Source organism: Scyliorhinus torazame, chromosome 22, assembly GCF_047496885.1.
Source record: "Scyliorhinus torazame isolate Kashiwa2021f chromosome 22, sScyTor2.1, whole genome shotgun sequence".
NCBI lineage: Eukaryota > Metazoa > Chordata > Chondrichthyes > Carcharhiniformes > Scyliorhinidae > Scyliorhinus > Scyliorhinus torazame.
In genome coordinates, this window is record NC_092728.1 from 1,578,678 (window position 1) to 1,600,712 (window position 22,035).

The 22,035-nt window shown below is 56.5% G+C and overlaps 1 protein-coding gene across 1 annotated transcript; it reads left to right on the top strand.

Moving 5' to 3' along the window:
• Positions 1 to 1,799: 1,799 nt before the first annotated feature.
• On the top strand, positions 1,800 to 20,325 carry LOC140399400 (neural cell adhesion molecule L1-like). The gene is made up of 4 exons (XM_072488978.1): positions 1,800 to 1,993; positions 9,135 to 9,257; positions 9,410 to 9,580; positions 20,321 to 20,325. Exons 1-4 carry the CDS (start codon positions 1,852 to 1,854, stop codon positions 20,323 to 20,325), a joined length of 441 nt encoding a protein of 146 aa, XP_072345079.1. The 5' UTR covers positions 1,800 to 1,851.
• Positions 20,326 to 22,035: the final 1,710 nt, after the last annotated feature.

Sequence of the window (22,035 nt, forward strand, 5' to 3'; positions counted from 1 at the left end):
ACACCCACACCCAGTCACACCCACACCCAGTCACACCCACACCCAGTCACACCCACACCCAGTCACACCCACACCCAGTCACACCCACACCCAGTCACACCCAGTCACACCCACACCCAGTCACACCCACACCCAGTCACACCCACACCCAGTCACACCCACACCCAGTCACACCCAGTCACACCCACACCCAGTCACACCCAGTCACACCCAGTCACACCCACACCCAGTCACACCCACACCCAGTCACACCCAGTCACACCCACACCCAGTCACACCCACACCCAGTCACACCCAGTCACACCCAGTCACACCCACATCCAGTCACACCCAGTCACACCCACACCCAGTCACACCCACACCCAGTCACACCCACACCCACCCACACACAGTCACACCCACACCCAGTCACACCCACATCCAGTCACACCCAGTCACACCCACACACAGTCACACCCACACCCAGTCACACCCAGTCACACCCACATCCAGTCACACCCAGTCACACCCACACCCAGTCACACCCAGTCACACCCACACCCAGTCACACCCACACCCAGTCACACCCACACCCAGTCACACCCACACCCAGTCACACCCACACCCAGTCACACCCAGTCACACCCAGTCACACCCACATCCAGTCACACCCAGTCACACCCAGTCACACCCACACCCAGTCACACCCACATCCAGTCACACCCAGTCACACCCACACCCAGTCACACCCACACCCACACCCAGTCACACCCAGTCACACCCACACCCAGTCACACCCACACCCAGTCACACCCACACCCAGTCACACCCAGTCACACCCACACCCAGTCACACCCACACCCAGTCACACCCAGTCACACCCAGTCACACCCACACACAGTCACACCCAGTCACACCCACACCCAGTCACACCCAGTCACACCCACACCCAGTCACACCCACACCCAGTCACACCCACACCCAGTCACACCCACACCCAGTCACACCCACACCCAGTCACACCCACACCCAGTCACACCCACACCCAGTCACACCCACACCCAGTCACACCCACACCCAGTCACACCCAGTCACACCCACACCCAGTCACACCCACACCCAGTCACACCCACACCCAGTCACACCCACACCCAGTCACACCCAGTCACACCCACACCCAGTCACACCCACACCCAGTCACACCCAGTCACACCCACACCCAGTCACACCCACACCCAGTCACACCCACACCCAGTCACACCCACACCCAGTCACACCCACACCCAGTCACACCCACGCACAGTCACACCCAGTCACACCCACACCCAGTCACACCCACACCCAGTCACACCCACACACAGTCACACCCACACCCAGTCACACCCACACCCAGTCACACCCACACACAGTCACACTTCAGGCCTCCTGATGCATTTCGCCGGCAATGAGAGAGGCGATGGGCCAGGTTGGGCGAGACCTTCCAGCTGGACTGTCTGGCGGGAGCTCCGGCCCCGCTGACGCGCTCGCTCGCCGTGCATTACCGGCGACATGGGGGGGATTCAATGGGAAACCGTTCAGAGCGGCAGAACCAGGAGATCCCCGGCCTGCGTTGGGAGCCTCCGGGAAACACAACCAGGGAAGGATGGGGAACCTGGCACAGGGTCTCCGCGAGTCCCACAATATCCCGATCGCGGTGAGGGAGGGGATGTGTGCTCTCTCACAACCTGCAAACGGAGAATGACCCAGATCAGGCTGGGAACAGTTTATCCAGACCCCCAGCGAGCGTTCCTCCTCCTTTACTTTCCATTCCACAGATATCGCTGGACCAGAGACGGCACGGTTTACGATCCCTCGCTGGATCCCCGTGCGGCGATGAACGCGAGCTCGGGAACCATCGTAATCGCCACCACAGGCAACGGAGTTTCCATCCGCAATTACCGGGGTGTTTACCGCTGTTACGCGAGCAACGAGTACGGCACTGCAATCTCCTCCAAAATCAACCTCATCACAGAAAGTGAGTCACAGCTCCCTCTACACTGTCCCCATCAAACACTCCCAGGACAGGTACAGCACGGGGTTAGATACAGAGCAAAGCTCCCTCTACACTGTCCCCATCAAACACTCCCAGGACAGGTACAGCACGGGGTTAGATCCAGAGCAAAGCTCCCTCTACACTGTCCCCATCAAACACTCCCAGGACAGGTACAGCACGGGGTTAGATACAGAGTAAAGCTCCCTCTACACTGTCCCCATCAAACACTCCCAGGACAGGTACAGCACGGGGTTAGATACAGAGTAAAGCTCCCTCTACACTGTCCCCATGAAACACTCCCAGGACAGGTACAGCACGGGGTTAGATACAGAGTAAAGCTCCCTCTACACTGTCCCCATCAAACACTCCCAGGACAGGTACAGCACGGGGTTAGATACAGAGTAAAGCTCCCTCTACACTGTCCCCATCAAACACTCCCGGGACAGGTACAGCACGGGGTTAGATACAGAGTAAATCTCCCTCTACACTGTCCCCATCAAACACTCCCAGGACAGGTACAGCACGGGGTTAGATACAGAGTAAAGCTCCCTCTACACTGTCCCCATCAAACACTCCCAGGACAGGTACAGCACGGGGTTAGATACAGAGTAAAGCTCCCTCTACACTGTCCCCATCAAACACTCCCAGGACAGGTACAGCACGGGGTTAGATACAGAGTAAAGCTCCCTCTACACAGTCCCCATCAAACACTCCCAGGACAGGTACAGCACGGGGTTAGAGACAGAGTAAAGCTCCCTCTACACTGTCCCCATCAAACACTCCCAGGACAGGTACAGCACGGGGTTAGATACAGAGTAAAGCTCCCTCTACACTGTCCCCATCAAACACTCCCAGGACAGGTACAGCACGGGGTTAGATACAGAGTAAAGCTCCCTCTACACAGTCCCCATCAAACACTCCCAGGACAGGTACAGCACGGGGTTAGATACAGAGTAAAGCTCCCTCTACACTGTCCCCATCAAACACTCCCAGGACAGGTACAGCACGGGGTTAGATACAGAGTAAAGCTCCCTCTACACTGTCCCCATCAAACACTCCCGGGACAGGTACAGCACGGGGTTAGAGACAGAGTAAAGCTCCCTCTACACTGTCCCCATCAAACACTCCCAGGACAGGTACAGCACGGGGTTAGATACAGAGTAAAGCTCCCTCTACACTGTCCCCATGAAACACTCCCAGGACAGGTACAGCACGGGGTTAGATACAGAGTAAAGCTCCCTCTACACTGTCCCCATCAAACACTCCCAGGACAGGTACAGCACGGGGTTAGATACAGAGTAAAGCTCCCTCTACACTGTCCCCATCAAACACTCCCAGGACAGGTACAGCACGGGGTTAGATACAGAGTAAAGCTCCCTCTACACTGTCCCCATCAAACACTCCCGGGACAGGTACAGCACGGGGTTAGATACAGAGTAAATCTCCCTCTACACTGTCCCCATCAAACACTCCCAGGACAGGTACAGCACGGGGTTAGATACAGAGTAAAGCTCCCTCTACACTGTCCCCATCAAACACTCCCAGGACAGGTACAGCACGGGGTTAGATACAGAGTAAAGCTCCCTCTACACTGTCCCCATCAAACACTCCCAGGACAGGTACAGCACGGGGTTAGATACAGAGTAAAGCTCCCTCTACACAGTCCCCATCAAACACTCCCAGGACAGGTACAGCACGGGGTTAGAGACAGAGTAAAGCTCCCTCTACACTGTCCCCATCAAACACTCCCAGGACAGGCACAGCACGGGGTTAGATACAGAGTAAAGCTCCCTCTACACTGTCCCCATCAAACACTCCCAGGACAGGTACAGCACGGGGTTAGATACAGAGTAAAGCTCCCTCTACACTGTCCCCATCAAACACTCACGGCTACATTCATTAGTGTTCTCTTGCTCAGTGTGAATTAATTCGGTCCGAAATATTCATCCTCTTCCTGCTCAACATCGCTGCACCTGCTCCTTCAGAAAATTCAAATCTCACTTTCATTTGATTTTCACAGTTTAACAACTTCTTTAAATACCAAAAGGAATGGTGGGTCTTGGGTTAAACTCGCAGAACACACAATAAAATTATTGAATAACAGCGTGCTGGGGGAGAGGGGTTACTGAGTGACAGTGTGAGGGAGCTGGATTAACATCAGCAGAGATACAGTGAGTAACACAGGGTGCTGGGGGAGATGGGTTACTGAGTGACAGTGTGAGGGAGCTGGATTAACATCAGTAGAGATACAGTCAGTAACACAGGGTGCTGTGGGATAGGGGTTACTGAGTGACAGTGTGAGGGAGCTGGATTAACATCAGTAGAGATACAGTCAGTAACACAGGGCGCTGGGGGAGAGGGGTTACTGAGTGACAGTGTGAGGGAGCTGGATTAACATCAGTAGAGATACAGTCAGTAACACAGGGCGCTGGGGGAGAGGGGTTACTGAGTGACAGTGTGAGGGAGCTGGATTAACATCAGTAGAGATACAGTCAGTAACACAGGGTGCTGGGGGAGAGGGGTTACTGAGTGACAGTGTGAGGGAGCTGGATTAACATCAGTAGAGATACAGTCAGTAACACAGGGTGCTGGGGGAGAGGGGTTACTGAGTGACAGTGTGAGGGAGCTGGATTAACATCAGTAGAGGTACAGTCAGTAACACAGGGTGCTGGGGAGAGGGGTTACTGAGTGACAGTGTGAGGGCGCTGGATTAACATCAGTAGAGATACAGTCAGTAACACAGGGCGCTGGGGGAGAGGGGTTACTGAGTGACAATGTGAGGGAGCTGGATTAACATCAGTCGAGATACAGTCAGTAACACAGGGTCCTGGGGGAGAGGGGTTACTGAGTGACAGTGTGAGGGTGCTGGGGAGAGGGGTTACTGAGTGACAGTGTGAGGGAGCTGGATTAACATGAGTAGAGATACAGTCAGTAACACAGGGTGCTGTGGGAGAGGGGTTACTGAGTGACAGTGTGAGGGAGCTGGATTAACATCAGTAGAGATACAGTCAGTAACACAGGGTGCTGGGGGAGAGGGGTTACTGAGTGACAGTGTGAGGGAGCTGGATTAACATCAGTAGAGATACAGTCAGTAACACAGGGTGCTGGGGGAGAGGGGTTAGTGAGTGACAGTGTGAGGGAGCTGGGGGAGAGGGGTTACTGAGTGACAGTGAGAGGGAGCTGGATTAACATCAGTAGAGATACAGTCAGTAACACAGGGTGCTGGGGGAGAGGGGTTACTGAGTGACAGTGTGAGGGAGCTGGGGGAGAGGGGTTACTGAGTGACAGTGTGAGGGAGCTGGATTAACATCAGTAGAGATACAGTCAGTAACACAGGGTGCTGGGGGAGAGGGGTTACCAAGTGACAGTGTGAGGGAGCTGGATTAACATCAGTCGAGATACAGTCAGTAACACAGGGTGCTGGGGGAGAGGGGTTACTGAGTGAGAGTGTGAGGGAGCTGGATTAACATCAGTAGAGATACAGTCAGTAACACAGGGTGCTGAGGGAGAGGGGTTACTGAGTGACAGTGTGAGGGAGCTGGATTAACATCAGTAGAGATACAGTCAGTAACACAGGGTGCTGGGGGAGAGGGGTTACTGAGTGACAGTGTGAGGGAGCTGGATTAACATCAGTAGAGATACAGTCAGTAACACAGGGTGCTGGGGGAGAGGGGTTACTGAGTGACAGTGTGAGGGAGCTGGATTAACATCAGTAGAGATACAGTCAGTAAGACAGGGTGCTGGGGGAGAGGGGTTACTGAGTGACAGTGTGAGGGAGCTGGGGGAGAGGGGTTACTGAGTGACAGTGTGAGGGAGCTGGATTAACATCAGTAGAGATACAGTCAGTAACACAGGGTGCTGGGGGAGAGGGGTTACTGAGTGACAGTGTGAGGGAGCTGGATTAACATCAGTAGAGATACAGTCAGTAACACAGGGTGCTGGGGGAGAGGGGTTACTGAGTGACAGTGTGAGGGAGCTGGATTAACATCAGTAGAGATACAGTCAGTAACACAGGGTGCTGGGGGAGAGGGGTTACTGAGTGACAGTGTGAGGGAGCTGGATTAACATCAGTAGAGATACAGTCAGTAACACAGGGTGCTGGGGGAGAGGGGTTACTGAGTGACAGTGTGAGGGAGCTGGATTAACATCAGTAGAGATACAGTCAGTAACACAGGGTGCTGGGGGGGAGGAATTACTGAGTGACAGTGTGAGGGAGCTGGATTAACATCAGTAGAGATACAGTCAGTAACACAGGGTGCTGGGGAAGAGGGGTTACTGAGTGACAGTGTGAGGGAGCTGGATTAACATCAGTAGAGATACAGTCAGTAACACAGGGTGCTGGGGGAGAGGGGTTAGTGAGTGATAGTGTGAGGGAGCTGGATTAACATCAGTGGAAATAGTCAGTAACACAGGGTGCTGGGGGAGAGGGGTTACTGAGTGACAGTGTGAGCGAGCTGGATTAACATCAGTAGAGATACAGTCAGTAACACAGGGCGCTGTGGGAGAGGGGTTACTGAGTGACAGTGTGAGGGAGCTGGATTAACATAAGTAGAGATACAGTCAGTAACACAGGGTGCTGGGGGAGAGGGGTTACTGAGTGACAGTGTGAGGGAGCTGGATTAACATCAGTAGAGATACAGTCAGTAACACAGGGTGCTGGGGAAGAGGGGTTACTGAGTGACAGTGTGAGGGAGCTGGATTAACATCAGTAGAGATACAGTCAGTAACACAGGGTGCTGGGGGAGAGGGGTTACTGAGTGACAGTGTGAGGGAGCTGGATTAACATCAGTAGAGATACAGTCAGTAACACAGGGTGCTGGGGGAGAGGGGTTACTGAGTGACAGTGTGAGGGAGCTGGATTAACATCAGTAGAGATACAGTCAGTAACACAGGGTGCTGGGGGAGAGGGGTTACTGAGTGACAGTGTGAGGGAGCTGGATTAACATCAGTAGAGATACAGTCAGTAACACAGGGTGCTGGGGGAGAGGGGTTAGTGAGTGACAGTGTGAGGGAGCTGGGGGAGAGGGGTTACTGAGTGACAGTGAGAGGGAGCTGGATTAACATCAGTAGAGATACAGTCAGTAACACAGGGTGCTGGGGGAGAGGGGTTACTGAGTGACAGTGTGAGGGAGCTGGGGGAGAGGGGTTACTGAGTGACAGTGTGAGGGAGCTGGATTAACATCAGTAGAGATACAGTCAGTAACACAGGGTGCTGGGGGAGAGGGGTTACCAAGTGACAGTGTGAGGGAGCTGGATTAACATCAGTCGAGATACAGTCAGTAACACAGGGTGCTGGGGGAGAGGGGTTACTGAGTGAGAGTGTGAGGGAGCTGGATTAACATCAGTAGAGATACAGTCAGTAACACAGGGTGCTGAGGGAGAGGGGTTACTGAGTGACAGTGTGAGGGAGCTGGATTAACATCAGTAGAGATACAGTCAGTAACACAGGGTGCTGGGGGAGAGGGGTTACTGAGTGACAGTGTGAGGGAGCTGGATTAACATCAGTAGAGATACAGTCAGTAACACAGGGTGCTGGGGGAGAGGGGTTACTGAGTGACAGTGTGAGGGAGCTGGATTAACATCAGTAGAGATACAGTCAGTAAGACAGGGTGCTGGGGGAGAGGGGTTACTGAGTGACAGTGTGAGGGAGCTGGGGGAGAGGGGTTACTGAGTGACAGTGTGAGGGAGCTGGATTAACATCAGTAGAGATACAGTCAGTAACACAGGGTGCTGGGGGAGAGGGGTTACTGAGTGACAGTGTGAGGGAGCTGGATTAACATCAGTAGAGATACAGTCAGTAACACAGGGTGCTGGGGGAGAGGGGTTACTGAGTGACAGTGTGAGGGAGCTGGATTAACATCAGTAGAGATACAGTCAGTAACACAGGGTGCTGGGGGAGAGGGGTTACTGAGTGACAGTGTGAGGGAGCTGGATTAACATCAGTAGAGATACAGTCAGTAACACAGGGTGCTGGGGGAGAGGGGTTACTGAGTGACAGTGTGAGGGAGCTGGATTAACATCAGTAGAGATACAGTCAGTAACACAGGGTGCTGGGGGAGAGGGGTTACTGAGTGACAGTGTGAGGGAGCTGGGTTAACATCAGTAGAGATACAGTCAGTAACACAGGGTGCTGGGGGAGAGGGGTTACTGAGTGACAGTGTGAGGGAGCTGGATTAACATCAGTAGAGATACAGTCAGTAACACAGGGTGCTGGGGGGGAGGGATTACTGAGTGACAGTGTGAGGGAGCTGGATTAACATCAGTAGAGATACAGTCAGTAACACAGGGTGCTGGGGAAGAGGGGTTACTGAGTGACAGTGTGAGGGAGCTGGATTAACATCAGTAGAGATACAGTCAGTAACACAGGGTGCTGTGGGAGAGGGGTTACTGAGTGACAGTGTGAGGGAGCTGGATTAACATAAGTAGAGATACAGTCAGTAACACAGGGTGCTGGGGGAGAGGGGTTACTGAGTGACAGTGTGAGGGAGCTGGATTAACATCAGTAGAGATACAGTCAGTAACACAGGGTGCTGGGGAAGAGGGGTTACTGAGTGACAGTGTGAGGGAGCTGGATTAACATCAATAGAGATACAGTCAGTAACACAGGGTGCTGGGGGAGAGGGGTTACTGAGTGACAGTGTGAGGGAGCTGGATTAACATCAGTAGAGATACAGTCAGTAACACAGGGTGCTGGGGGAGAGGGGTTACTGAGTGACAGTGTGAGGGAGCTGGATTAACATCAGTCGAGATACAGTCAGTAACACAGGGTGCTGGGGGACAGGGGTTACTGAGTGACAGTGTGAGGGAGCTGGGGGAGAGGGGTTACTGAGTGACAGTGTGAGGGAGCTGGATTAACATCAGTAGAGATACAGTCAGTAACACGGTGCTGGGGGAGACGGGTTACTGAGTGACAGTGTGAGGGATCTGGGGGAGAGGGGTTACTGAGTGACAGTGTGAGGGAGCTGGATTAACATCAGTAGAGATACAGTCAGTAACACGGTGCTGGGGGAGACGGGTTACTGAGTGACAGTGTGTGTCTGGGGGTATACATTCCCCACTACGTTCCCCTGTGCTGGGGACAGACAGATAAACATGTTTTTGATCTATTCCTCGATCTCCTCAGGCACGCCCAAATGGCGGAAGGAGCATGTGCGTAAGTTTGTGAAGGAAGCTGGGGAATCTTTGGTGTTGAGGTGTAACTCTCCCAGCAGCATGGCCTCGTCGATGATCCTCTGGAGGACCAGCAGTGAGTAAACTCAGTTTTCACAGCGCCCTGGGTCGCGGCCAGCTGTCCACGGCCTGACCCTCCCCATTCCACTGCTCCCCACCCCTCCCGAGTCTCTTTGACAAGCAAGAGGAGCAGAGTCAGACAAGGTGTGTTTGCTCTTTCCCCTCCAGAGCTGTCTGACCTCCAGGTGAGCGATCGTGTGTCGCAGGGACTGGACGGGAACCTCTACTTCTCGAACCTGCTGGTGGAGGACAGCCTGGAGGATTACACCTGTTACGCCAGTTTCACAGATACCCGGACAATCATCCAGAAGGAACCCATCGCTCTGCAAGTGACTACCTGTAAGCATCCGTTCCGTGTCCGTCTAATGAGGAATTTTGCTGGCCACTCCGTCCTTCTCACCCCGCGCCGCCATTGCAATCAGCATCATCGCTGGTCTTTGACCTCGTCCATAGTTGTGCCCAAACATTATATCCTTCCATTCCCTTGGTGTCCAGTATTACTGACCCTCTGACAGTGCGGCACTCCCTCAGTACTGACCCTCTGACAGTGCGACACTCCCTCAGTACTGACCCTGTGACAGTGCGGCACTCCCTCAGTACTGACCCTCTGACAGTGCAGCACTCCCTCAGTACTGACCCTCTGACAGTGCGGTACTCCCTCAGTACTGACCCTCTGACAGTGCGGCACTCCCTCAGTACTGACCCTCTGACAGTGCGGCACTCCCTCAGTACTGACCCTCTGACAGTGCGGCACTCCCTCAGTACTGACCCTCTGACAGTGCGACACTCCCTCAGTACTGACCCTCTGACAGTGCAGCACTCCCTCAGTACTGACCCTCTGACAGTGCGGTACTCCCTCAGTACTGACCCTCTGACAGTGCGGCACTCCCTCAGTACTGACCCTCTGACAGTGCGGCACTCCCTCAGTACTGACCCTCTGACAGTGCGGTACTCCCTCAGTACTGACCCTCCGACAGTGCGGCACTCCCTCAGTACTGACCCTCCGACAGTGTGGCACTCCCTCAGTACTGAACCTCTGACAGTGCAGCACTCCCTCAGTACTGACCCTCTGACAGTGCAGCACTCCCTCAGTACTGACCCTCTGACAGTGCAGCACTCCCTCAGCACTGACCCTCTGACAGTGCGGCACTCCCTCAGTACTGAACCTCTGACAGTGCAGCACTCCCTCAGTACTGACCCTCTGACAGTGCAGCACTCCCTCAGTACTGACCCTCTGACAGTGCGGCACTCCCTCAGTACTGACCCTCTGACAGTGCAGCACTCCCTCAGTACTGACCCTCTGACAGTGCGGCACTCCCTCAGTACTGACCCTCTGACAGTGCGGCACTCCCTCAGTACTGACCCTCTGACAGTGCGGCACTCCCTCAGTACTGACCCTCTGACAGTGCGGCGCTCCCTCAGTACTGACCCTCTGACAGTGCGGCACTCTCTCAGCACTGACCCTCTGACAGTGCGGCACTCCCTCAGTACTGACCCTCTGACAGTGCAGCACTCCCTCAGTACTGACCCTCTGACAGTGCGGCGCTCCCTCAGTACTGACCCTCTGACAGTGCGGCACTCCCTCAGTACTGACCCTCTGACAGTGCAGCACTCCCTCAGTACTGACCCTCTGACAGTGCGGCACTCCCTCAGTACTGACCCTCTGACAGTGCGGCACTCCCTCAGTACTGACCCTCTGACAGTGCGGCGCTCCCTCAGTACTGACCCTCTGACAGTGCGGCACTCTCTCAGCACTGACCCTCTGACAGTGCAGCACTCCCTCAGTACTGACCCTCTGACAGTGCGGCACTCCCTCAGTACTGACCCTCTGACAGTGCGGCACTCCCTCAGTACTGACCCTCTGACAGTGCGGCACTCCCTCAGTACTGACCCTCTGACAGTGCGGCACTCCCTCAGTACTGACCCTCTGACAGTGCGGCACTCCCTCGGTACTGACCCTCTGACAGTGCGGCACTCCCTCAGTACTGACCCTCTGACAGTGCGGCACTCCCTCAGTACTGACCCTCACACAGTGCGACACTCCCTCAGTACTGACCCTCTGACAGTGCGGCACTCCCTCAGTACTGACCCTCTGAAAGTGCGGCACTCCCTCAGTACTGACCCTCTGACAGGGCGGAGCTCCCTCAATACTGACCCTCTGAAAGTGCAGCACTCCCTCAGTACTGACCCTCTGACAGTGCAGCACTCCCTCAGTACTGACCCTCTGACAGTGCGGCACTCCCTCAGTACTGTCCCTCTGACAGTGCGGCACTCCCTCAGTACTGACCCTCCGACAGTGCAGCACTCCCTCAGTACTGACCCTCTGACAGTGCGGCGCTCCCTCAGTACTGACCCTCTGACAGTGCGGCACTCCCTCAGCACTGACCCTCTGACAATGCAGCAGTCCCTCAGTACTGACCCTCTGACAGTGCGGCACCCCCTCAGTACTGACCCTCTGACAGTGCAGCACTCCCTCAGTACTGACCCTCTGACAGTGCGGCACTCCCTCAGTACTGACCCTCTGACAGTGCGGCACTCCCTCAGTACTGACCTTCAAAACAGTGCGGCACTCCCTCAGTACTGACCCTCCGACAGTGCGGCACTCCCTCAGTACTGACCCTCTGACAGTGCGGGACTCCCTCAGTACTGACCCTCTGACAGTGCAGCACTCACTCAGTACTGACCCTCTGACAGTGCAGCACTCCCTCAGTACTGACCCTCTGACAGTGCAGCGCTCCCTCAGTACTGACCCTCTGACAGTGCAGCACTCCCTCAGTACTGATCCTCTGACAGTGCAGCACTCCCTCAGTACTGACCCTCTGACAGTGCGGCACTCCCTCAGTACTGACCCTCTGACAGTGCCCCACTCCCTCAGCACTGACTCTCTGACAGTGCGGCGCTCCCTCAGTACTGACCCTCTGACAGTGTGGCACTCCCTCAGTACTGACCCTCTGACAGTGCAGCACTCCCTCAGTACTGACCCTCTGACAGTGCGGCACTCCCTCAGTACTGACCCTCTGACAGTGCGGCACTCCCTCAGTGCTGACCCTCTGACAGTGCAGCTTCCCCTCAGTACACACCCTCTGACAGTGCGGCACTCCCTCAGTACTGACCCTCTGACAGTGCGGCACTCCCTCAGTACTAACCCTCTGACAGTGCGGCACTCCCTCAGTACTGACCCTCTGACAGTGCAGCACTCCCTCAGTACTGACCCTCTGACAGTGCAGCACTCCCTCAGTACTGACCCTCTGACAGTGCGGCACTCCCTCAGTACTGACCCTCTGACAGTGCGGCACTCCCTCAGTACTGACACTCTTGACAGTGCAGCACTCCCTCAGTACAGACCCTCTGACAGTGCAGCACTCCCTCAGTACTGACCCTCTGACAGTGCAGCACTCCCTCAGTACTGACCCTCTGACAGTGCGGCACTCCCTCACTGCTGACCCTCAGACAGTGCGGCACTCCCTCAGTACTGACCCTCTGACAGTGCAGCACTCCCTCAGTACTGACCTTCTGACAGTGCAGCACTCCCTCAGCACTGACCCTCTGACAGTGCAGCACTCCCTCAGTACTGACCCTCTGACAGTGCAGCACTCCCTCAGTACTGACCCTCTGACAGTGCGGCACTCCCTCAGTACTGACCCTCTGACAGTGCAGCACTCCCTCAGTACTGACCCTCTGACAGTGCAGCACTCCCTCAGTACTGACCCTCTGACAGTGCAGCACTCCCTCAGTACTGACCCTCTGACAGTGCGGCACTCCCTCAGTACTGACCCTCTGACAGTGCGGCACTCCCTCAGTACTGACCCTCTGACAGTGCAGCACTCCCTCATTACTGACCTTCTGACAGTGCAGCACTCCCTCAGCACTGACCCTCTGACAGTGCAGCACTCCCTCAGTACTGACCCTCTGACAGTGCAGCACTCCCTCAGTACTGACCCTCTGACAGTGCGGCACTCCCTCAGTACTGACCCTCTGACAGTGCAGCACTCCCTCAGTACTGACCCTCTGACAGTGCAGCACTCCCTCAGTACTGACCCTCTGACAGTGCAGCACTCCCTCAGTACTGACCCTCTGACAGTGCGGCACTCCCTCAGTACTGACCCTCTGACAGTGCGGCACTCCCTCAGCACTGACCCTCTGACAGTGCAGCACTCCCTCAGTACTGACCCTCTGACAGTGCGGCACTCCCTCAGTACTGACCCTCTGACAGTGCAGCACTCCCTCAGTACTGACCCTCTGACAGTGCAGCACTCCCTCAGCACTGACACTCTGACAGTGCAGCACTCCCTCAGTACTGACCCTCTGACAGTGCGGCACTCCCTCAGTGCTGACCCTCCGACAGTGCAGCACACCCTCAGTACTGACCCTCTGACAGTGCGGCACTCCCTCAGTACTGACTCTCTGACAGTGCAGCACTCCCTCAGTACTGACTCTCTGACAGTGCAGCACTCCCTCAGTACTGACCCTCTGACAGTGCAGCGCTCCCTCAGTACTGACCCTCTGACAGTACGGCACTCCCTCAGTACTGACCCTCTGACAGTGCAGCACTCCCTCAGCACTGACACTCTGACAGTGCAGCACTCCCTCAGTACTGACCCTCTGACAGTGCGGCACTCCCTCTGTACTGACTCTCTGACAGTGCAGCACTCCCTCAGTACTGACCCTCTGACAGTGCGGCACTCCCTCAGTACTGACCCTCCGACAGTGTGGCACTCCCTCAGTACTGACCCTCTGACACTGCGACACTCCCTCAGTACTGACCCTCTGACAGTGCGACACTCCCTCAGTACTGACCCTCTGACAGTGCGGCACTCCCTCAGTACTGACCCTCCGACAGTGCGGCACTCCCTCAGTACTGACCCTCCGACAGTGCGGCACTCCCTCAGTACTGACCCTCTGACAGTGCGGCACTCCCTCAGTACTGACCCTCTGACAGTGCTGCACTCCCTCAGTACTGACCCTCTGACAGTGCGGCGCTCCCTCAGTACTGACCCTCTGACAGTGCAGCACTCCCTCAGTACTGACCCTCTGACACTGCGACACTCCCTCAGTACTGACCCTCTGACAGTGCGGCACTCCCTCAGTACTGACCCTCTGACAGTGCGACACTCCCTCAGTACTGACCCTCTGACAGTGCGGCACTCCCTCAGTACTGACCCTCCGACAGTGCGGCACTACCTCAGTACTGACCCTCCGACAGTGCGGCACTCCCTCAGTACTGACCCTCTGACAGTGCAGCACTCCCTCAGTACTGACCCTCTGACAGTGCAGCACTCCCTCAGTACTGACCCTCTGACAGTGCGGCACTCCCTCAGTACTGACTCTCTGACAGTGCGGCGCTCCCTCAGTACTGACCCTCTGACAGTGTGGCACTCCCTCAGTACTGACCCTCTGACAGTGCGGCGCTCCCTCAGTACTGACCCTCTGACAGTGCGGCACTCCCTCAGTACTGACCCTCTGACAGTGCGGCACTCCCTCAGTGCTGACCCTCTGACAGTGCAGCTTCCCCTCAGTACACACCCTCTGACAGTGCGGCACTCCCTCAGTACTGACCCTCTGACAGTGCGGCACTCCCTCAGTACTAACCCTCTGACAGTGCGGCACTCCCTCAGTACTGACCCTCTGACAGTGCAGCACTCCCTCAGTACTGACCCTCTGACAGTGCGGCACTCCCTCAGTACTGACCCTCTGACAGTGCAGCACTCCCTCAGTACTGACCCTCCGACAGTGCGACACTCCCTCAGTACTGACCCACTGTCAGTGCGACACTCCCTCAGTACTGACCCTCCGACAGTGCGGCACTCCCTCAGTACTGACCCTCTGACAGTGCAGCACTCCCTCAGTACTGACCCTCTGACAGTGCGGCGCTCCCTCAGTACTGACCCTCTGACAGTGCGGCACTCCCTCAGTACTGACCCTCTGACAGTGCGGCAGTCCCTCAGTACTGACCCTCTGACAGTGCGGCACTCCCTCAGTACTGACCCTCTGACAGTGCGGCGCTCCCTCAGTACTGACCCTCTGACAGTGCGGCGCTCCCTCAGCACTGACTCTCTGACAGTGCGGCACTCCCTCAGTACTGACCCTCTGACAGTGCAGCACTCCCTCAGTACTGACCCTCTGACAGTGCAGCGCTCCCTCAGTACTGACCCTCTGACAGTGCGGCACTCCCTCAGTACTGACCCTCTGACAGTGCGGCACTCCCTCAGTACTGACCCTCTGACAGTGCGGCACTCCCTCAGTACTGACCCTCTGACAGTCCAGCACTCCCTCAGTACTGACCCTCTGACAGTGCAGCGCTCCCTCAGTACTGACCCTCTGACAGTGCAGCACTCCCTCAGTACTGACCCTCTGACAGTGCAGCGCTCCCTCAGCACTGACCCTCTGACAGTGCAGCGCTCCCTCAGTACTGACCCTCTGACAGTGCGGCACTCCCTCAGTACTGACCTTCTGACAGTGCGGCACTCCCTCAGTACTGACCCTCTGACAGTGCGGCACTCCCTCAGTACTGACCCTCTGACAGTGCGGCACTCCCTCAGTACTGACCCTCTGACAGTGCGGCACTCCCTCAGTACTGACCCTCTGACAGTGCGGCACTCCCTCAGTACTGACCCTCTGACAGTGCGGCACTCGCACAGTACTGACCCTCTGACAGTGCAGCACTCCCTCAGTACTGACCCTCTGACAGTGCAGCACTCCCTCAGTACTGACCCTCTGACAGTGCGGCACTCCCTCAGCACTGACCCTCTGACAGTGCAGCGCTCCCTCAGTACTGACCCACTGACAGTGCGGCACTCCCTCAGTACTGACCCTCTGACAGTGCGGCACTCCCTCAGTACTGATCCTCTGACAGTGCGGCACTCGCACAGTACTGACCCTCTGACAGTGCGGCACTCGCACAGTACTGACCCTCTGACAGTGCGGCACTCCCTCAGTACTGACCCTCTGACAGTCCAGCACTCCCTCAGTACTGACCCTCTGACAGTGCGGCACTCCCTCAGTGCTGACCCTCCGACAGTGCAGCACACCCTCAGTACTGACCCTCTGACAGTGCGGCACTCCCTCAGTACTGACTCTCTGACAGTGCAGCACTCCCTCAGTACTGACTCTCTGACAGTGCAGCACTCCCTCAGTACTGACCCTCTGACAGTGCAGCGCTCCCTCAGTACTGACCCTCTGACAGTACGGCACTCCCTCAGTACTGACCCTCTGACAGTGCAGCACTCCCTCAGCACTGACACTCTGACAGTGCAGCACTCCCTCAGTACTGACCCTCTGACAGTGCGGCACTCCCTCTGTACTGACTCTCTGACAGTGCAGCACTCCCTCAGTACTGACCCTCTGACAGTGCGGCACTCCCTCAGTACTGACCCTCCGACAGTGTGGCACTCCCTCAGTACTGACCCTCTGACACTGCGACACTCCCTCAGTACTGACCCTCTGACAGTGCGGCACTCCCTCAGTACTGACCCTCTGACAGTGCGGCACTCCCTCAGTACTGACCCTCCGACAGTGCGGCACTCCCTCAGTACTGACCCTCCGACAGTGCGGCACTCCCTCAGTACTGACCCTCTGACAGTGCGGCACTCCCTCAGTACTGACCCTCTGACAGTGCTGCACTCCCTCAGTGCTGACCCTCCGACAGTGCAGCACACCCTCAGTACTGACCCTCTGACAGTGCGGCACTCCCTCAGTACTGACTCTCTGACAGTGCAGCACTCCCTCAGTACTGACTCTCTGACAGTGCAGCACTCCCTCAGTACTGACCCTCTGACAGTGCAGCGCTCCCTCAGTACTGACCCTCTGACAGTACGGCACTCCCTCAGTACTGACCCTCTGACAGTGCAGCACTCCCTCAGCACTGACACTCTGACAGTGCAGCACTCCCTCAGTACTGACCCTCTGACAGTGCGGCACTCCCTCTGTACTGACTCTCTGACAGTGCAGCACTCCCTCAGTACTGACCCTCTGACAGTGCGGCACTCCCTCAGTACTGACCCTCCGACAGTGTGGCACTCCCTCAGTACTGACCCTCTGACACTGCGACACTCCCTCAGTACTGACCCTCTGACAGTGCGACACTCCCTCAGTACTGACCCTCTGACAGTGCGGCACTCCCTCAGTACTGACCCTCCGACAGTGCGGCACTCCCTCAGTACTGACCCTCCGACAGTGCGGCACTCCCTCAGTACTGACCCTCTGACAGTGCGGCACTCCCTCAGTACTGACCCTCTGACAGTGCTGCACTCCCTCAGTACTGACCCTCTGACAGTGCGGCGCTCCCTCAGTACTGACCCTCTGACAGTGCAGCACTCCCTCAGTACTGACCCTCTGACACTGCGACACTCCCTCAGTACTGACCCTCTGACAGTGCGGCACTCCCTCAGTACTGACCCTCTGACAGTGCGACACTCCCTCAGTACTGACCCTCTGACAGTGCGGCACTCCCTCAGTACTGACCCTCCGACAGTGCGGCACTACCTCAGTACTGACCCTCCGACAGTGCGGCACTCCCTCAGTACTGACCCTCTGACAGTGCAGCACTCCCTCAGTACTGACCCTCTGACAGTGCAGCACTCCCTCAGTACTGACCCTCTGACAGTGCGGCACTCCCTCAGTACTGACTCTCTGACAGTGCGGCGCTCCCTCAGTACTGACCCTCTGACAGTGTGGCACTCCCTCAGTACTGACCCTCTGACAGTGCGGCGCTCCCTCAGTACTGACCCTCTGACAGTGCGGCACTCCCTCAGTACTGACCCTCTGACAGTGCGGCACTCCCTCAGTGCTGACCCTCTGACAGTGCAGCTTCCCCTCAGTACACACCCTCTGACAGTGCGGCACTCCCTCAGTACTGACCCTCTGACAGTGCGGCACTCCCTCAGTACTAACCCTCTGACAGTGCGGCACTCCCTCAGTACTGACCCTCTGACAGTGCAGCACTCCCTCAGTACTGACCCTCTGACAGTGCGGCACTCCCTCAGTACTGACCCTCTGACAGTGCAGCACTCCCTCAGTACTGACCCTCCGACAGTGCGACACTCCCTCAGTACTGACCCACTGTCAGTGCGACACTCCCTCAGTACTGACCCTCCGACAGTGCGGCACTCCCTCAGTACTGACCCTCTGACAGTGCAGCACTCCCTCAGTACTGACCCTCTGACAGTGCGGCGCTCCCTCAGTACTGACCCTCTGACAGTGCGGCACTCCCTCAGTACTGACCCTCTGACAGTGCGGCAGTCCCTCAGTACTGACCCTCTGACAGTGCGGCACTCCCTCAGTACTGACCCTCTGACAGTGCGGCGCTCCCTCAGTACTGACCCTCTGACAGTGCGGCGCTCCCTCAGCACTGACTCTCTGACAGTGCGGCACTCCCTCAGTACTGACCCTCTGACAGTGCAGCACTCCCTCAGTACTGACCCTCTGACAGTGCAGCGCTCCCTCAGTACTGACCCTCTGACAGTGCGGCACTCCCTCAGTACTGACCCTCTGACAGTGCGGCACTCCCTCAGTACTGACCCTCTGACAGTGCGGCACTCCCTCAGTACTGACCCTCTGACAGTCCAGCACTCCCTCAGTACTGACCCTCTGACAGTGCAGCGCTCCCTCAGTACTGACCCTCTGACAGTGCAGCACTCCCTCAGTACTGACCCTCTGACAGTGCAGCGCTCCCTCAGCACTGACCCTCTGACAGTGCAGCGCTCCCTCAGTACTGACCCTCTGACAGTGCGGCACTCCCTCAGTACTGACCTTCTGACAGTGCGGCACTCCCTCAGTACTGACCCTCTGACAGTGCGGCACTCCCTCAGTACTGACCCTCTGACAGTGCGGCACTCCCTCAGTACTGACCCTCTGACAGTGCGGCACTCCCTCAGTACTGACCCTCTGACAGTGCGGCACTCCCTCAGTACTGACCCTCTGACAGTGCGGCACTCCCTCAGTACTGACTCTCTGACAGTGCGGCACTCCCTCAGTACTGACCCTCTGACAGTGCGGCGCTCCCTCAGTACTGACCCTCTGACAGTGCAGCACTCCCTCAGTACTGACCCTCTGACAGTGCGGCACTCCCTCAGTACTGACCCTCTGACAGTGCGGCACTCCCTCAGTACTGACCCTCTGACAGTGCAGCACTCCCTCAGTACTGACCCTCTGACAGTGCAGCACTCCCTCAGTGCTGACCCTCTGACAGTGCAGCACTCCCTCAGTATTGACCCTCTGATAGTGCGGCACTCCCTCAGTACTGACCCTCTGACAGTGCGGCACTCTCTCAGTACTGACCCTCTGACAGTGCGGCACTCCCTCAGTACTGACCCTCTGACAGTGCGGCACTCCCTCAGTACTGACCCTCTGACAGTGCGGCACTCCCTCAGTACTGACCCTCTGACAGTGCGGCACTCCCTCAGTACTGACCCTCTGACAGTGCAGCACTCCCTCAGTACTGACCCTCTGACAGTGCAGCACTCCCTCAGTGCTGACCCTCTGACAGTGCAGCACTCCCTCAGTATTGACCCTCTGATAGTGCGGCACTCCCTCAGTACTGACCCTCTGACAGTGCGGCACTCTCTCAGTACTGACCCTCTGACAGTGCGGCACTCCCTCAGTACTGACCCTCTGACAGTGCGGCACTCCCTCAGTACTGACCCTCTGACAGTGCGGCACTCCCTCAGTACTGACCCTCTGACAGTGCGGCGCTCCCTCAGTACTGAGTACTCAGTACTCATATTTTTCCCCTGGTAATTTATTTTTTGTTGACGCACTTACAGTAAAGGTTCCTCTTCCCAACCCATCCGTACAGCTCCACCTGTTCTTAACCTGCTCCCAGATGGCAGACAATGCCAGCTGGTTCACCAAACCTGCCCCTTGTGCACATACAGACCTGGCTCCTCCCATTCATTACATCATCTGAAGCTCTCTCAGTTGTCCCATGACCTGCTTAACTAGGACTAAACACCATCCCTCATAAATTATCTACACCCTGGGAACATCCTGCAATCAAAACCATGTTCCATTTGCCATCTCTCTGTAAAGACGTTTACGGTTCAAATCAATAATTATATCATTTTTGTGACTCCTTAATCACAGCTTGAGGAGACCCGCCACCCCGGCGCCCATCCTGTCTGCCAGGACCCGGTGAGCCTCGGGAGGGATATTCTGCTGTGAAAGGCTGCACACCTTTGTCCTTGGCTGCAGCCCAGTGACTCTGGGGATCCCTCGTAGATGTAACAGGAGCGGGACTCCACCCTCCCCCCCCGCCTCCTCCACTCCCGTGAATCCCTCCCCCACCGCCAGCCTCCTGGGCACCCTGCGCCCCCCACGCCCACTGCCAGCCACAAGTCCAGTGCTGTTTATCAGCCCGGCTCTGGTTCAGTGAGGGAGATCTGCCGTCCTGATCCGGGTCTGGCCTACACGTGACTCCAGACCCCTCCCCACAGCACCATGGTCGACTCCTAACTGCCCCCTCCTCTGAAATGGCCCCAGCGAGACGCTCCGCTCGAGGGGCAGTTAGGGATGGAGGACATGGTGCTATTTCCCCCTGGCGGTCTCTCTAACTGACCCCAGACCCAATCCGCGGGGCAGGACGGGGGGGGGGGGAGGTGTTTAGTTCCCCCACCCACATTCCTCAGCCCAGCTAACCAGAGCTGATCAGATTCAATACCCACATGTTACCTACAGGACAGGCGAAACTCTGGAACCCCCTAATTAACCCCCCCCCCCCCTCTCTCTCTCTGCCTCCCTCTGTCTCTCTCTCTGTCTCTCTCTGTCTCTGTCTCTCTCTCTCTCTGTCTCCCTCTCTCTCTCTCTCTCTCTCTGTCTCCCTCTCTCGGTCTCCCTCTCTCGGTCTCCCTCTCTCGGTCTCCCTCTCTCGGTCTCTCTCTCTCGTCTCTCCGGTCTCTCTCTCTCGGTCTCTCTCTCTCGTCTCTCTCTGCCTCTCTCCCTCTGCCTCTCTCTCTGTCTGTCTCTCACTCTCTCTCTCACTCTCTCTGTCGCTCTCTCTCTCTGTCTCTCTCTCTCTGTCTCTGTCTGTCTCTCCCTCTCTGTCTCTCCCTCTCTGTGTCTCTGCCTCTCTCTGCCTCCCTCTGTCTCTCTTTCTGCCTCTCTCTGTCTCTCTCTCTGCCTCTCTCTGTCTCTCTCTCTCTGTCTCTGTCTCTGTGACTCTCTGAATCCCTCTGTCTCTCTCTCTGTCCCTCCGTCTCTCTCTCTCTCTGTCTCTCACTTTCTCTCTGTCGCTCACTTTCTCTCTCTCTCTCTCTCTGTTTCTCACTCTCTCTCTGTCGCTCACTTTCTCTCTCTCTCTCTCTATGTCTCTCTCTCTCTGCCTCCCTCTGTCTCTCTCTCTGTCTCTCTCTGTCTCTGTCTCTCTCTCTCTCTGTCTCTCTCTCTCTCTGTCTCTGTCTCTCTCTCTCTGTCTCTCTCTCTGTCTCTCTCTCTGTCTCTCTCTCTGCCTCCCTCTGTCTCTCTCTCTCTGCCTCCCTCTGTCTCTCTCTCTGTCTCTCTCTCTCTGTCTCTCTCTGTCTCTGTCTCTCTCTCTGTCTCTCTCTCTGTCTCTCTCTCTGCCTCCCTCTGTCTCTCTCTCTGTCTCTCTCTGTCTCTGTCTCTCTCTGTCTCTCTCTCTGTCTCTCTCTCTGTCTCTCTCTGTCTCTGTCTCTGTCTCTCTCTGTCTCTGTCTCTCTCTCTCTCTGTCTCTCTCTCTGTCTCTCTCTCTCTGCCTCTCTCTCTCTGCCTCTCTCTCTCTGCCTCTCTGAATCGCTCTGTCTCTCTCTCTGTCCCTCCGTCTCTCTCTATCTCTGTCTCTGTCT